This window comes from Lutjanus erythropterus, chromosome 14 (genome assembly GCF_056507025.1).
Source record: "Lutjanus erythropterus isolate fLutEry1 chromosome 14, fLutEry1.hap2, whole genome shotgun sequence".
NCBI lineage: Eukaryota > Metazoa > Chordata > Actinopteri > Lutjaniformes > Lutjanidae > Lutjanus > Lutjanus erythropterus.
The window spans coordinates 11,082,524-11,101,479 of record NC_139330.1 but is presented as its reverse complement, the minus strand read 5'-3'; the positions used below and the strand labels follow the sequence as shown (position 1 = coordinate 11,101,479).

Genomic DNA, 18,956 nt, shown 5'->3' with positions numbered 1-18,956 from the left:
AACATAGAAAGCAGCAGGACTGCTGTTTGGAAATACTACACATTTGGGGGGCAAATGAACAAGGAAAAGCAAAGGATAAAACCAAGGCAATATGTAAGTGACACTACACAGTAGTGCTGACAAAAGGTGTTAACACAACACATTAATAAAGCACCTTAAGATACAACTTACTGACCTCTACAGCGAATTTTGAGAACTTGGTGACAGCTCCCATTTCAACATTACTGAACCATCATTAAACAAGATGGCCCAGTAAACTGTTGTTGCTAAGTGTCTTGAAAAAATCATAATCATAATAAACTTAAGTTAAAATTGTGTCACAGGTTCAGGCCAAAACGAACCTGAGGCAATGCAGAAATAAGAAACATGCCCTATCAAAGGCTAATTACAGGAAACGCGCAAATCTTTTTCTAGATGACGTGTTCCATTACTAACATGAACATATCAAACAAGTGACAGGAGTGTAATATCATGTCAAAATGAACAGTTATTGACTGCTCTGATGAGCGGTGACCAGTAGGTGCCTGAGCACTTTACGGCTAATAGGTTTAGCCTATATGGCATCACTCCCAGCAGCATGAGTAGCGCTGCTCCATCTAAGCCCATTAGTGCACCCAAGTCACTCACTGTACCGTCACTAACTGTTGACCTTTTCAGGCCTCTAAAGTAAAGCAAGGCCATTAGATTACGAGGCCATTCCCCTCTTTTAGATTATACGGACATGCTGCCAGTGACATACTACAAATCAGAAACATGGAGATGGCAAATGCTTTTTTTTTGAGTGAAGTGAGGAAAAGGTTTTGACAAGCAACCTTATTTATAGAGAAGAGACTATAAATCTACATTTGACAGCTCTTTAGATGAACAAAGAAGGACAGCTGCTCAGTCATAGCTACAGTATTTCATATGGCAAGCCATGATAATACAATCCCGTTTTTAATCTATAAACACATCATTCTTAAATGGAAAATAATTAATAGAGCTCCTGCTGGAATCACTGTGTAATGAAAGATGGTCCATCGGTGGCTACGCTCCAATCCTTTCACTTTTATCTGTCTTGAACAAACAAAACAACTAATCGGGCAGTTCAGTCAAACAACCATGGTCAAATATTTGGTTTTAGATAAGAGGCCTGTGATTGTGGACTATATGGCATGGTGCATTATCTCATCTCTGTTGCTTAATCCATTTTCTCTACAGCAATAACACAAGGACTTCTGAGGCCAAACTAACATGTGTTTCAAGGTTCCACTGGTCTAGTCAAGTCCAAGTTTAACACTTCATCACTTAAAAAAAGGAAATCAGAGACAGTTGTACTACATCTTACATTATAGATCAAGCTGTTTCACAGGCAGACTGTACTTGGAACTGACAGGATGCAACACATAAGACTCTGGCAGGATGAGGGGAGGAGGACTCTGTCTTTACATCGATGATGCTTCATGCACAGTCAAAGTTGATGGACAGTATTTCCCATGTGTAGAACTTTTTATGTGAAGATGTCGACCATATTATCATCACTATCTTGTTCTTGTTGCTATTGTTTACATTCAACTTGACACAAATTCAAAAAATTGGATACAGAACTATTTCCTGGGTGTATACATGTATATGTATATAAGTAAATAACTATATATTGTTTTATTTTGTTTTATATTTTATCCTGTTGTATTCTGAATTTAATTATCTGTATCTGTTGTATTTTGTGTGTAGCATGAAGGAACTACAACTCTAATTTCGTCATACAACCCTATGTTGCGCAATGACAATAAATGACCTTGACTACTTTCTAGCTTTCTAGATTGACTGAATCGCCAGTGATAAAGAGACGCTAAAATAATGTATGTCACAAGCGTGCATCCACTCCAAATCATCTACATATCACAAACACACATTTTACAACTGAATCAGGAGACAGTCATGTTGCCATGTCTCAACCTTTCCCTTCTAATATGGACTTAAGAGCTTGGCCCACCTGAATTAAAGCAATGCTTGAACATCAGAAGAAACCAAATGAATTGTGGGAGGTGGATTAAAAGTGGACCGCAGGGTGGAAGTCAGGGAGCAAAGCCCAGGGACACACACATTCTGCACAGTGAATAATCCTTTTTGTTAGCCCCCTTCTGACCTCACCCTCCCCTGAGTCGGGCTGGTTTTCTTTAACACATGCGCATGCACGCGTGCACACACACACACACAGGTTTCTCTGGAGTCCGGTCTCAAAGAGAATTTCAGTCACTCACTGCTTTGAATTTAGCTCTTTGGTAAAATGATATGTCTTGTCTGGAGCCTGCTTATGTGGCAGCAGACATAGTTTATATTACACTGACATCAAAAAGTATTTAAAAAATGTAAACCGCAAATCTGAAATCAACTCCCTAGACACTCACTAAGCATCAGATTTGTGAAGATGTGACTGGAAGCATATGAGGGAGTAATCATTTTAGTTAAATACAAAAACACCGAGACCACTATGTTAATTCCTTGTTTTTGAAAAGGCATGATTGAGCCAGAACAAAAAGAGGCAATTCCCATGCAGATCTTCTTTCCTCTTATTAAAAGGAAATCTTTACAAGCTACAAATATTTAATGCTTTCACAATGACAATTCCTTGAGGAGCTCTTATACCTAAAATTCAGTTGAAAACAATAATTTGGGGGAAGAACTATTTTTTAAAAAGTCTAGCTTTCTATGTTAAAAAAGACTTAAATCATTACATGGATATCACATCATTGCTCAAATGTTTCTTGTCTGAAATGCTGTCAACAAACAACACAAATCCTGTCTACACCAACATCCTTCAAAGCCATTAGCCCAAGATGTGGTGTTGTGTAAGAGTGTGTGTAACTACTATCACTACGCTATTTCTGGACCACTTTAGTGACAGCAGCATCTCAAATAACTTGTGATAGAAACACCCTTAAGTTTAAGAGCCTACAAAGAGACAGCAGCTACAGTACATCCCATGAAAATAGATCCAAGTATGACAAAAAAGTCCTGTGTGGAGATATGTCTGTTCACACAAAGTGAATGTCATGTTTTGCCACTGGTTATGTTCCCAACTGTCTCAGTTGGAAAGATTGAAGAATTAGTAGCAGCTGTTCTGTTCCTATCTTCCTATTCCTGAAAACATCTTAACATTTGTAGGGGGCCACAGAAAAGCTTATCATGCAAATATGGACATGGGTCCTCACAGACGACAAATGAACATGCTCGGCACTGACAGAGAGGCCCATGAGCCCTCTGAATTGAACGATATGCTGCCTAAACAAAAACACACTTTTGTAATTCTTTTTCCCTGGTCAGCGTTCTAGTTGATGTTTTGCCAGTTCCATGCCCTCGGATCACTGCGCAGCAATTGTCAGAGGCACAAAGCAGGGGGAAGTGGAGGATGGATGAGTGATGTAACAGAGGGCTGAATGAAAAAGAGACTGTCTATGTTTGGTATGTGCTGGAGGGGCTTCCAAGCTTGAAAAATAAAAGACTTCAAGTCATGCTTTTAGTGCTTTCAATGTACTATTTCCCATATTCTCTGTTTGAGATGTGAATGCGGTCACATTCTTTTAATAAAGCATGCTTGAACATAATGCTGTCTGAAATTCTTAAGGAAGCATATGTATGGAAGTGGCTTGTATGTGGGAAACTAACAGGAAAAAAACCTCTCTCCATTCAAAGCCCAAACCCCTGACTGGGGAGAGCCATAGCACTTTGTCCTTTCATAACACTATTATTTGTTCATGTCTAGTTGTATAATTTATTCCAAATAAAGGGTACACCAGTCTAAAAGCTACTTCTTCTGAATATTTTATTCTCCTACAAGACCAACTGGGGCAGGTCCATTCACAGTGAAGGCCAGCCTATGGAACTGGTGAGATTTCCTCAGGCAGCAATACACTCATGTTCCTTTTCTTTATTTTTTATGTTTTATTTATAGCTGTTCAATCAACAGAGAACAGGCACAAAACAAAGCAACATTCTTGAATCCACACCCACGCCGCCCACGTAAATGTTCTTTATTAAAATTCACCCTTTTTACATTTTTGGTTTAAAATTGCCAGATTTTAGACAAAGACTGGAAAGCAATGGAGACTGGAAAGCACTATAGCAGAGAAGGAACAGAGGAGCGGTGAGGAGAACAGTGGTTGGTTTAGAGGCAGCAAAATAATTTTTGAATCCAATCAACATCATGAATGATGAAGACTAATCCAGAAGACTGATTGATCGGTTTTAACAAGTTCACACCATAGGATGTGCCATAGGAGCTTAGCCTGCACTCTGGCTTGCATACAAAAGCTATTTTAGCCCCAAATATCTAGTTATGTGTGCCAGATGGCCATATGCTGGTTGGGCTTTAATTCCCTGAATGAAATCTTCTCAAGGCCACAGTGAAAGAGGAGGAAAAGGCTGTGACCAGGCAACACAGAGAACAAGAGGAAACTATTCATTAGGCAAAGCCTGATTTTTGTGTCTGTTTATGTTTGAGACAATTTAATGGCTACAATAGCAAAAGAACTCAAAGGTTGCAAGCAGCGAAATTAGACTGAAATCTAATAGACCTTTGGAAAGGAAAGCAACTTTCATAAAATGGCTTGTGATGTGCTGAAGAGTTTTGTAAAGCCACAGTCACGAGCATGAGGGTGGCCATGTCTTGTGTCTATTTTGACTTTTTGATGTCAACACATTGCTGAATGTCAGATGTTAGCATTAAGACAGAAATTAAAAATATATCCTTTAATCTTCAACAGTTGCAATAATGAACATTTCACATTGGACGTTAATTCTCAGAACGCAAAACAACAGATGGTGTACACTCATTAGTCAAAACACAATACAAAATATTTTGTAATGAGATGGCAGCTTAAGCCTGGCTGGAAGTCACGTGATTATGCAGTGCAGAGCCCTTACAATTATATGAAGGCATAGACTCAAAACTTTTGAACATCGATCACTAAACCCCTGTCGGCATGATAGGTGGCTGCAAAAACAACTGGGTCCTGCATACAGCACAGAACTTTACTCATCCTGAATGAATGTTGATCACTATGGATTCCAATTTTTATGATAGAGAAAGTATCAACGATCTAATGAAACATCTCAAACTTCTCATCGCTATGATGGTCAATTTACAGAATTTTTTACAACTTAAATGTTGTAAATATCAATTGTTAAGTTGAAAAAGTAACCAGAAGATTAGTCAATATTTTTTTTTTTTTTACAAAAACATAAAATTGTTTCTACCTGTTGGTGGAGTGCTGTTAGAAATCACTGGCAATTAAGATATAACCACACAAAGGCTCATTTTTTTAAATCCCTTATTTATAGTTGGTGTCATTCCAAGGGTGGATTTAAGCTTTGTTGGTCCAGCAGGTGCCCATGAGACATGAGCTGCAATGGACTGTTGTGGTGCAACAGGCAGGCAGAACAGGTGTCATCACTCAGGTATGGAACAAACCCTGAGGGACATGTTATGGAAAGAAAAATAGATTGGGAGCAGATAAACCAGTTATTTCCAAGAATGCAAGAGCAGAGGATGTAATAGCTGCACTCATATCTGTCATAATACTCTGTAATATGGTCTTTGTGAACTCTGTGGTCATGTGGCTTCCCAGAGCTGTGGTAGAATCAGACTGTTATCGGGATTACCAGCACTTTTTATGTAATACTACACAGTGCTGCTGGTGCATTAGAGCTCAGTGCCAGATTTTGTTTCCGTTTGGTGATTTAAGCCAGTGCTTTCCCTTAAACGCCCGTTTGAAAAGAGATTTATATCTGTGAAGTGTGAATCAGTGGTTTGACCACTGTGCTCTTGTTATGTGGGTGGTTTGGTAGAATCCTTCAAAGACTTTTCTCTGATAATGGAGGGTATGTTAGCAAGCTGTGTATGTTTCCTATTGAGGAATATAGGACAGAAGAAAAAGCCTTGGTTGAGGTAAGGTAAAAAAGCAAAGCTTGCTGTCAAATGGCACCAGGAAATGCAAGCACTGGGTGAACCTGTCTCCATATTTTATCACCAAGTCAAGCTGTGAAGAAGAGCTTCTTCCAGTTCTATTGACACCAAGCCAAATCAACAAAGTACAAATAAACATGAGACACACATGATAACACAAGCAGGTAACAAGATTTTTGAGTCAGCAGTCACAGAGCACTATAATCACAGTTCAACATGATGATTTTAAACAAATGGTTCCAGATACACAAGCTCCCACTGACCTTCATCCAACTACCTTTTGCTTCTGTCTCAACTTTGCACATCTCTGATGCTGCACAGTATACTGAAACATAGGGACTTTTGATACTTAACTTTAAAAATAAATACTAAGTACAATGCTTAGTACTTGTTATGGGTCAATATTGGCATGTTCATGAAGAAAGTGTAGTTACAGCTAGGGGATATGGATATTGGTGCTTTTACAAAAAAACATGATGAGATTTTTGATAAATAATAATCAGTAAAGTGGATATAATGACTAAGTGGGTAAAGACAATAGAACAGTCTAGTAAGTTTAGAAAATGGCATCCGTCTCAATAATCATTTTGGTATTGAATATTGTGACACAACACGTGGTACTGGTATCGAAGTTAAAATGTTGGTATTGTGACACCACTACTTTGACACCAATTAAATATACAACACCACGTTGCATTCATACCTCACTGATCTGACGATCATTGTCAGGGACTCAGTACATGCCTGTCATCCTTTGTCGTAGTTTTTGCAGTGCTAAACAGCTCTTTTGTTCAGCCCTGAACACAAACTGATGAGGTCAGCAAGTCCATGTTTGTAGTGACCATGCAAGACAAGATCAGACCAGACATGGCATGTTTACAGGCAAAATCAGAGCCACAGTAAGACACCTTGACTGTATCAGCTACAGCACATCATAACAGAGATAACATGACAGACGTTATATCCAAGAATGCATTATGATGAGATTATTCTTTGTTATACAGTACATCCTCCTAATAAGGGTCTATGAGTTCATGTCTGCTGCATCCAATTACTTCAAAATGAGTCCACGTATAGTAACCAGTCCAACAGATACAGGTGAATCCTACAAGGGTCACCAGCCTCTGACAAGGTTATGACTGGGCTTTAAAATCCTATTACAGTGGATGGCCTGGAACGTTCCTTTGCCTGGACTCTACTAGTAGGATCAAAAGCTCAAGAGCAAGGCCTTGTTTAAAACAATCCCTCTGTCTAGCCTACCGACCAGGCAAACTCAAACACCTTGAAAGACGGAGACAAGTGTTAGGGAAACAAGTGTAAAAAATGACACACAAAATGACACACTCTTAATGTGAAGGCAGTTTCCTCACAATTCAAAATCTGCAGAACAGTTGCTTTGCGGCCAGAGATGGATGAATAATGACACATAATAACAATTTTGCTCAGTACTGAGCAGAATAACTGTGATTATCTTTTTAGCCATTATTGTGCAGTTCTACTTACTCGGAAATATTTGGAATTGCAAAACAGCATGAATAAATTAAAATGTGCCGACTATGTCAGAGTCCAGTATTTATAGCTGGCAGAGCTTATGTAAGCCTTTTCAAAAATCAGTGAAGATGTTTCATCTCAGCGCTGATGAATGGGATGGGTTGGCCAAGGATGAAAATGCGTTACTCCTGGGAGCTTTTACACATCGGAATCACATCATGGCTAAAATCTAGTTGAAAAGATCAAAACTGAACTTACTGTTAGAAATCTCAAAGCCAGCAAAGCCTATACCTAATCCCTTTCACCTTGTTAGAAGAAGTTAGTTGCCTTTGCGTTAAATTTACACAGTGCTAACATTTCATCTATAGGATCTATTCAGTTTTTCTATACATATTTCATACTGCCATATGGTGCCTCTGATTAGTATCAGAAAGGATTAAGTGTGCCACTTAACTCTTGCAATCACCACAATCAAATCTGTTTTCTGCTCTTGTCATTGATCAAAGATTAAAAAAAAAAATTGAGGTGACACCCTCAGTCTCATCTGCCTGTAAACAAAGACAAAGAGTAATGGGGTTTCCACAGTTTGCTGCATGAGGGACACAGATTCAGATGAGAAAATATTGCTTAGGGAGGCAATAGAGAGCAAGGTGCTAATAGTGCTAACTGCACTGCAGCTGACAAACAGGCCTTCCACAACTGTACTCTGGCTCAAAACTATTTTCTGCAATGTAGACAACACTTCCAGAAAGAAAAATGAAGGGTCACTATGAACTGGGAATTGTGCAATCAATAAATGTACAATGGTCAGCATCAGCAAAAATGCTCAAACTTCCTGAACGGATACTTAATAAACAAGCGATACATTGCCATGTGCACCCATTGCTGTAATATCCACCAATGCTGCTGAATAAACAACATATGCATGTATTTATACTGTTTTGGCACTACTACTTGAAATGAACTATGGCAGCCTAAATGTGCTTTCTGACTACTTCTCACAGTTCAGTCCCCTGACTTAACACGTCCAAATGACTAATGTGCTGAACATATCCAAGCTCCAGTTCCTCCAGAGTCTCTATATGCAGACCTTGCTCTTCTTTGTATCCACACAGTGGCACATTGAACAATGATGGAAAAATACAACGTGAAAAGAGCTGTAGAGATGGACAGCTATATTGCAGCATGGCAGGCTGAAACAAACTTAAAGTGTAGGGCTGTCACAATTCTCCAAATCTACAATTCAATTTGACTTTCCATTTTAAGGTCACAATTCAGTTTTTTCTATTTCAATTTTTCTTAAAACATTGGTATCGAGTTCTGATTTGTTGGTTTTTGGTTTAGTGCCCTGATATCTGTCATTTAGTCTGGAAATACACTTACTTTATTTATACTCTATATAGACTACCCCTTCTACCCACAGCTTTCTGATGCCAGATAAGGGGGGTCTGTGTCCAAACATTTCTCTAACTTTTTTAACAGATCTGAAATTCGCATCCCCTTCACGTCGTGATAGGTCAGCATATGTGCGGAGATGATAAATGAGCCAGGGTTTGAAATTCTCTCACTAGCTCTCTCTTTATATTCTTGACACAACTATTTCTGTGACTGTGAAAAGTGTCCTCCAGGAGATTGTCTGAAAAGTGCACCATTATCCCCATATGAAATAATAAATTCCATGTCCTCCACCTAGATGATGGTCACCTTTTCACCTCGGCTTCAGCTGTTCGGACCAACCACAAACATGTTCGGTTTGTGTGGTCAGACAGCGCTTCATAAGAACTATTTCTGATGCAGTATACCTGGGCCCTTAAGCTTATGCTGTCTTCAAATGGGGTTGTGCTTAACATGTTCATTAGAAGAATCCATATGACTGTCCCCATCATAAATACGAGTTCACAAGTTTCATCTGATGGCAGCATTAGTCCTACACCAAAAGTGTGTTTCCAATGGACAAATCGATTCAATTCTGTGCAAGAAGCCATCAAACCCCTTGGAGTTTTTGCACAGATGAGTGGCACAATTGTAGAGTTGGCTAATTGAGAAAAGGCACATGGAGAGAAAGAGGACTCCAGACAGTTCAGACTCCTTAATCTGTGATTAGACAAGTGGGCAGGGCATCCCGCTCAATGCTCTTTGAGACTTGACACTCTAGGGAGTCAGACAGTTCTGTCTTTAGCTAGACAGCAATGGCAAAAGTGTTGATTCTTTTCTCAGGATATAATTTCGCCACAACAAGGTCAACTTTTCCATTGGGTTTATGACCACAGCAATAAGATGAAAGAAATGTGCTACGAGTATGGCTGGCAATAATTATGAGCTTCTGTCACTAAAAAACTCAGTGGGATAAACTTAACTACACATAACTTGTGTTTGTCTATAAGAGTAGGCTGTGCTAGAAGTAGCACAGGATCTCTGACTGCCATTATGACAATGTTTTCAAATGCTCTGTCATGTGCTCTCATTCATCCCCACCACCGTGTTTTGTGTCTGAAATAATGGTCTCTGTGTTGCTGCTGGCACATACAGCTCAGGAAATGCCTGAATGGGAGAGGTGGGAAATAAGTAGAGAAAGAACAAGAGAGAAATACGAGTTGAGAGACATTGTCCCCAATGTGCTTATTTTGACAGGATCCTCCCTGTGTCACAGGACAGCTTCCTCGCCTCACTTGTTGGATCAGGAAGTTGGATCTCTTCACTAGCAGAGACCCCAGTATCCACCCACACAAGTATCTGGCCTTTCTCACATTCTGAGGTCCAGGCAGGGGGAAACAAACCTTTCTTCCCTTTGTGAGGAATTCAACATGAGCATTCAGCACATGCCCGCTCACTGTGAAGCTCCAGGCCAGCCAGCAAAACTTTTCAATGGGGTGAGCAATCCACAGCTCCAATCGTGCCCCCCCACCCTCCCCTCCCAGGGAGCAGGTTGTTGGTCAACAACAGAATATAGAAGGGGGCTGAGGACAGAGAAAAGCAGCCTAGCTTCAGCTGCACCAGCAGCTCTCTAGTTGCCAAGAATGTGAAACGTTTCCCAAGGAAATTCCTCCTCCTCCAGGAAGACAGGGAAGGAAACCAAGAAAATTTTGACACATTTCAGACAGTGGGAGTGAGCATGAAAAAGAAGGGAGTGAAGGTGCTGATTGGTCTACTGCTAGCAGAGTGTGCGAACAGCATGGCGGAGCATGCAGCTGAGTAATATTTCCAAAACTTATTAATGTAACAGCGCTGCATGATATAGTATTAAAAAAAATCATTTTGTGATTATTTTGACAAGTACTGCAACTTCAATATGACTCATGATCAGTGAAAATGACCATTTCTGTATTACAATTTTCATTTTCTCTGAAAAAAGGAGATTAAAAACATGATGATGTGACATTTGTTGGGGTCTGTACCAAACAAACATCTGGAAACAACATTTGTAGAGCATCTCTGCAGCACTACAGTGTTTCATTATAATACTGTTAAGTCACACATTTTTCCTTGATAAAAAAAAAAACATGCACCTTCTGTGATTTGGATATTGCACTTGGCCATATTGTGATTTTTGATAATATTTAGATTAATTGTGCAACCAAATAATGTACTGTATTTTAAGAAGGACCTACAAAATTGACTAAAAGGCCCAAAAATGTACTGTTTTAATTCTCTGTAATGGTAACACAGAGAAAACCATCAAGACAATATGACATTAAACTATAAATTCCATAACAATATCATTAATTTCACTTCCTACTTTGAGCTGCAGCAAACTGTCAATGAGTCTGATCTCTTTAAGTGGAATTATCCACAATGGGGCATTTTCATTCCTCCATGGTATGGTATCTTCCCAAGTTCCTGTACCTGAAATCAAATGCTTTTATTGTACTATGGCTCTAGGGCATTACTATAATGTCAATTAACTTTTGGGATAACTCTTCGATTTAAGAGGAGTTTAGTTCAGCACCATTTTAGAATCTTATCAGTTCATCATTTTCAATCAACTAAGGAACAGTGGCTGAATTATTCTTGTACATATGCAATTCAGTGTTCAAAACATTCACCAAGTGTAGATCAATATAATGAAAATGTGACATGGTCCTGGAGACGGAGCAGCTGTTTGATTTTAACATCACAGTAACAGTGCCATTTCTGTGCATCAGACGTCTGTTGGTGTGGCCAAACAAAGATTGCAAACATGACGCAGACTGACACAGAGTGCTGTGTCACAATCCTGAAGGGCACACTGGAGATGGCTGGCAGGCCTTGTTTATGATTGCAAAAGGAAGAAGGGGATTAAGCAGACAGTGTCTGTGTGCAGCATCAGATTACCAGCTCTTCTTTTCCTGTTATGAAATCAGATTAATGCAGCTCCCCTGCTAGGAGAAACAATATCCAAGCCTTGAGATGGAGGGGTTATCACAGAGGTGAAAGGGGAAAATGAGCCCATGTTATCTGACAGACAAGCCTCCTTTATTTGTATCCTGATTTAATAGTTTAATTTAGGTTTAAAAATGAACACACAGACAATTAGACATCAAATCAAAGAGATTAAGGCCAGGGATGATATTAGAGAATGTGTGCTAACAAATCAAACTTCAGGATATAATAAATGGCTCAGAGCATCACAGCAAACGGGATATGCAAAGACTTGGGGCTGACGGATTCATCTCCACTGACCTAGAACAAAGAAGATGCAATAATGTTGTTCCAGTCCAGGCCTGAATTTGTTTTTGTTTATCTTATTTATTTGCTGACATACACAGCACACATCAGTTCGATGCACCATACAGAATTGGGGCAGAAGAAACAAACAACTGACCAGAGCCTCCAAAGTATACTCAATTATTATTGAGATACGGCTCTGCCACTTGCCAAAGAATAAGGTCATCTTGGGACTTGCATGAATCAAACAGCCAGCGAGAAGGATGCTCTGCTCACCCAAGATAAACGTCAGAGGAAAAGAGGAAAGATTGTTTTGTAGCTTGTGGGAAAACCTTTAAGGCATCTTTGCCTCTGAACCTAGACAGTGAAACTTAAAAGACAGATAAATCTCTAGAATGAAAATATTCATGCACTGAAAATGTATTTCCAGATCTTCATTCAGTGACCAAAATGAGACAATATTTATTTTGAAAATCTATAAATTGGTAACAGCTTACTATTATAATACCTTCCCTACCATTTTGAAAAAAAAAATGAAGCCTGATGAGCTTGTATGGCAAATATGACCAACTGATGAGGGTAAAGATAACAACTTTTGACCTGAAGTTATTTGATTTTTACTCTCAGTAACAATTCAACCCTCTTGCGCTATTACACATTGTTTATTGTTAGCAGATAAACATAGCACCGTTTTGACCTCTGCATCGGTGTCATTCCTATAAATACCACTTTGTTCCCTCAACAAATGCCTGCCTCATCAGGAATAAATCTAGACCATTTGGATTCCTGAGCAGGCTGCGTAACTCCTGGTATATATTGCAAAGTCATTAACAGGGATGTTCCTGATGATTAATATCCCTGTCAAATGAAAAGAAATTTTAATTTAGATGGGTTGACTGGTCTGAAAGTATGAAAACACACACACTCAGAAAACAGTCACACAGTGAGGCTAACGTTAGCAGTGCTAGCAGCAGCCGCCTGCTCTGTGCACATGCTGGTGCTGAGTATGGTTACGCATTGCTGCAGTTCAGAGGTTATGTGCCAGTATATTGTGACACAGCACCTTATTTTCGTTTTTACATGAAAATACTGACTAACGGTGCTGGTTTTTCAAGATGTTATCTGTCCTACTTTGGTACAACATGCGGGCCATCAAGGTATTAGCGCTGGGAGAGAAGGGCTACCATTTGATGGGCTGCAAACCCCGAAAGCAGTGGATGGTTGACTACAACCTTAGAGGCAACAGTTAACTGGCATTGTACTTGAATAAAATATCAATAATTAGTTTAACCGGCTATTATTTTTGGTGCCAAATAGCAAGCTACAGTTTTAGCTACGGTTATACTGCTATGTAATCATGTGTACACACTTTAAGTATTTTATTTCCATGTCTGTCATGAGAGGAAACAGTACATTTGAAAACAAAGCCACTGTATCTTAACATATCAAGACTGACGTTTAAGAGGCTTCAGAAATCTAGCTGCCTTTACATTTCACAATATTGCTTTCAAGTCCACAGAGCCACCCAAATCTTCAACACGGCATTAAGCATGGATAAAACTTACTGGCATGTACTTTTCAACTTCCTCTAATGTGCAGACAAGCTTCATAATTTAGCATCAGTACAGACAGGCATTTCAGGAGTCACCTTGTGCATTTTATCTCTCAGCTGTCTTTGGTTACATTACCACAAGGACTAGTTAGCAATTTGTTTAGGATAATGGGAAAAGGTGGAATAAACCCTCTCTGCTGCCAGCATACCCCCCAGACGTTTTGTGTTATTTCAGAAGACGGTTAATACAAAAACCTCAGCTTATAAGTAATAAGCTGCAACACCAATACCACATGGTATTAGAGACACTGGAGGGTGGCAGACTGGCAGGCAGCACTGGAATAAAAACAATGCTTGTCCAACTGTTCCAACAGGCAGGTTGGAGGTGCCACAGCACTTGTCTGGCAGGTAAAAAAAAAAACAGTCAAATACTGTATCATATGTGGCAATTAAATTGTACATGCTAGTCTATGGTTGCATTTAGATAAAAATAGCAATCTGTGGCTGCAACTAGTCTTTTTTTTATTGTTGATTAACCTGTTGATTATTTTCTCAATTAACTGATTAGTTGTTTGGTCTATAAAATGTCAGAAAATGGTGAAAAATAGCAATCAATGTTTCTCAAAGCCTAAGATGACATCCTCAAATCACTTGTTTTGTCCACAACCAAAAGATATTCAGTTTACTGTCATTTAGGGGTAAAGAAACTAGAAAACATTCACATTTAAAAAGCTGAGATCAGAGAATTTTAACTTTTTTCTTAAAAAATAATCATACCATAACCTAATAACAAAATATTTGGGGATTAATTGATTAATCAATTAACAACTGATGAATCCTTGCAGCTTGAAAACATTCGATAATGAAGAGTAAAAGACTTCTTGTCAGAATAACAGATCTTATAATAATAGTCACACAAAAAAGGAAGGCAAAGAAAATGAAGTTAGTATATGCCCTAGTTTTTGAAGAAGTCCTTTAGTGGCCCAGTGCCATAGGTGTAACAACAGCAAAACTTTAAGACTCTAAGGACCCACAATCCCATGACGAGAGGGCCTACAAGAGCTGACAACATATTTTCCATTGTGAATAAAATATTTTCCCCTAAGCATGGCTTTCAGTATGGCTGCAGGGCTTAGGAGGATCAATTTTTTAAAATATGGCGTTTTATAAATGAACAACAGCTGTGTGCTACGTTTTAGAGCACCACAAGAAAAAAACAGCCAATTGCTAACAGCCCCATGCCCTCATGTGAAACCATGCCACTTAGCTGGACACCCACATTTGCTGAAGGCTAGTTGAGGAGCTAACAGCTGCACACAAAATGGCCCAACCCCTGAAAGAATGCCAAGGCACAATCCCCAAAACAGGCCTTGGGTTGGGCTCCATGCAAGCCCTTTCACACCAGTCTGGGATTAGTGATCTAAAGACACGTAAGGAAGAAACAGGCTTGACAAATTACATTGCAAAATACTGGGAGAGAACTGTAACTCTGAGCCACCATGCTAAACAAAAGTTACAGCTGAACTTATTAGCATAAATAAATGTTGTGTCATACATCATTATCCATGAAAACTTCAGATCTAAGAAATTATCCCAATCATCAACAAAGACTTGTGTCAGGGAGCTACTGCAGTCTTTCACTGAACAATAACTGGTAATCCCTTACTCTATGCCTCATCAATAATCCATTATATCATCCTCGTCCTTATCCATCTTTAATACAGCACCTTGTATGTCATCCACTATAGAGCAAGCACATAGTGTGGAGGCAGAGATGTGGGAAATCAATGTGCCATGTACAGCACACTCTATAAATGCACTGACATGTCTCCTGTTTTTTTTCTGCTAGGCAGTAGTCTTAAAACTTAATGGATACAGTTATCAGAGGCATGCTCACCTGAGCCTAACATCCAAAAACTTCACTTGTAGTTGCTTGTGCAGTAGGTCAGTTTTATCTATTTGTGTCTAGGAAAAGAGCTCTACAACCTTAGGCAGTTGATCAGAGACAAACCTCAATGATCTTATAGGTGTGTTGTGAAAGAGTAATTGTCTTTTCAAGAGCTACAATAAAAATAGCCTAATGGAGGCATATTTTCAGAAATAGGACTGCAATAAAGGGGCAATGAGTTGTCGAATTTGTGAGTAATGCTGTCACTTCAAACTCTCCATTCTTCCTCACTGGCTTCATAACAGCTGAATTGCCTCAGACAAAACAGAATTTGAAAGATCACCATCGGTGTAAATTATAAATGTTTTCCACATGCTATGATTCCATTGACACTTGCATACTCATGTAGGCACTAAAGAGGCAGCAGGCAAACATACACACACACGCATGCACAACATTGACTGTGGAGGAAACCCTCCCCTTGCAAGCCCACTTCTCTCCCAATGAGTGGAACAGATCTAGGTCAAAGCTGATTAATGTGCCCACAGCTCCCGAGAGGTTTCTGGTCAGGTGGCAGCAGCAATGTCTGCTCTCTAACGATGAATACTAATGCAGTATATAGTATTACTGAATATTACTGCTATACTCCAGTCATCGTCAAGACAATGTGAGTAAATTTGCACACACAAAAAGTGACAATCAAAACAGTTGACTCTCTCTTTGTACCAGCTGCTGTGTCAACACTATGAGTGGTTGTGTTTGTGCTGCTTTTATGGCTGCGTGAGACCAGAGGGCTGTACTATGAAGGAAGCTCAACATATCTATGCTTTCTTTGCATAAGCTGGCTCGGCAAAATCTAAAACCCCAGTCAGAGATAACAGGTATTAGTGGTTAACAACTTGCTTTGTTAACTCAGGCTTTCTTCTTCAGGCTCTGTGCGCCTCACATAAAAATGGGCGTTTGGTGCACCATTTGACTCTTCTTTCGCACACAAGCCACCCACGTCAGTCAAGATTAACATATAAAAATTAAACGAGAAAAAAAAATATCTTACAGCAAAAAGCTGCAAATAAGATGAGAGGAATGCTAGCACAAAACTACCAATCGACTCAATGTTCTTTTAATGCCTGCAGTTTATTTCTAACGTGACAATTGCACATTAAGGAATTAAACTTTATAAAGCAGATTTTAAATATGAAGCTGCCGGTCTCACGCTGTACCACTGTAAAGGAGACATGGAATCACTTTAGTTTTTGGCCAAATCAAAGTAATAGAAGATTTTCCAGGATAGTAATCCTGTAATATCAGCTGTGCAAAACAGACTTGGCAGCAAATCAGGATCAATCTTAAAAAAACATGTCTGTAGTTTCTACGTCATTCTGGTAGTGTGTTTACAAACGTACAGCTCTTCAACTTGGCATATATAACATCTTCCCTCAGTTTAGAATCATATAACTCATACATAACACCACCAGGAAATTAATCAGTGAAAAAGTGAGACTTGTACAGCAAAATTAATCTGAGACTCCGAACAGTTCAGCATAAGTTACCATGGAGATTTAGCCAGCTTTGTGACATTACAAACCCTGACTTTAGACTCAACATAGTTAGCCAATTGTGAATATAAACACAAAACAGCCCACACCACATGAACGCGAAAATTATGTGGATTTCAAATGGCCACTAGCCAACTGCCCATTTGCTCAGACAGCTCATGACACACAGTGCTGCTAGCTAAAGGATGAAAAGGATGTCTGTTATGAGACGAACGGCATCCATGTCACTGTATTTATAGATAGTCATGTTGCTATTAGGTGGCATGCATTCCGTAAATCAGTTCAAGCACAGGCCTACATGGACAAAGGAAAGTGTAATTTCTGCAAAGCTTTGACAACGTAGCCACAAAGCAGAACAGAATGAGCTTCAGCAACCTTTTTAACCGTTAAACTAGTTAGCTTAACTTTTGTTACCGCTAGCTAGTTATCATAACGGTCGAAATAACTGACTGAATACACCAAAACAATTAAACAATTTGAGAGCATGTCTAAGACAATAGTGTAAATCACACAATTCAGCAATGGTCATTTTAGTTAAATGAATCTCAATTCAGGCAGATTACATTTGGAGTAAATTGCTTTAAGCACGAAACATGAGAGGAACTCGACCACCAGTGCTATTTGCTAGGTAGCATTAGCCACCTTGCTAGTTAGCTTGCTAGTGAGCGACCCAGCACTGTTTTGGAAATGTGTGGCAGCTCGTCTCTCCTGCCTAACGTTACAGTCAACGAGGGCGTTGTTTGTCCGACATTAGCCTAGTGTTTATCAAGCCATAAGGTGATTTGTAAACACTGTGGGTGGTGGCTGTTTTACGCAAACACAACACTGTTAAGGTTACCTCGGAACGCAGCTTGGGGATGATCGGTCTATCTCCCAGGTCGCAAAGAGGTTCATGGGTACAGGCATGCTGCCGGAGCCCAGCACCACAGCCCCGGCTAACGCTCCGGTCGGGAGGCTCGTCGGTGCTGGTCCACCACCGCCACCGCTGCTCGGGTTCAGGAAAGCGGCCCGGACGCCTCCTCTCTCTACAGCCGCCGCCATCATCACCTCCACTGCCTGGGGAGCAGCTCAAGCTAAGTGTCGGACGAACGCGGGAGCCGCTGAACTCTGTGCTGCCTGCTCCTCCTGCTCCTCCAGACTCCCTGCTCCTCTACACCGACTGGAGATGCTGATAGGCGGGGTTGCCAGGTCTATGTGATAAAACCAGCCAAACAGTCAGTCAAAACCAGCCCAACGACGAATAACACCAGCACAAAAACCAGCCCACTACCAGAACTCCAAATATGCACCTACAAAACCATATACACTTTTTAAAAGTCCAATTGCTGTCATCACATGCAAATGTATGTACAAAATAACACCATTAACATCTGTTAAGCATGCCAACAATAAAACAATTTCCACAAAACAATTCTTTCATCTAGGTCCTAAAATTGCCTTGTGTAATTACATGCAGTATATTATCATAAAGAAAATATAGCTGTGAACACAAACTATCCTCTCAGCTTCTCTTCTGTTTCTTCCTCTTCTCTACCTCCCTACCTGCCTAGACAATATGGATATACGATTTTGTTTTGTTTTTTACTTCATATGCATTTACTGTTGTTAATGCAATACCTTACTACAACTTAGACACCTTATTAAGTTACTTTAATCATATACTTGCAATGAATACTTGCGTATGCATGGCTGTATGTGCTGACCTGGTCTGGAGTCACTTTGATAGGATTTGGGTACAAACAGAATTTCATTCAAAATATGAATCTTTATTTACAGATATTATTTCTGTAATTTGCATACAAAACACAAACACTTTACCCCCGTCAACACTTCAAAAGTAGCCCAATTCCGCGGGAAAACTGCGGACCTGGCAACCCT

General features: G+C 39.7%; 1 protein-coding gene across 1 annotated transcript in view; it reads right to left on the bottom strand.

The window, feature by feature from the left end:
- Window positions 1-18,255, bottom strand: part of LOC146315223 (phosphofurin acidic cluster sorting protein 2) — a 57,259-nt gene extending 39,004 nt beyond the window's left edge. Inside the window, exon 1 of the mRNA XM_084736701.1 lies at window positions 17,917-18,255. Coding sequence (XP_084592827.1) covers window positions 17,917-18,122 — 206 coding nt within the window. The 5' untranslated portion in view covers window positions 18,123-18,255. The remainder of the gene's footprint in view (window positions 1-17,916) is intronic.
- Window positions 18,256-18,956: the final 701 nt, after the last annotated feature.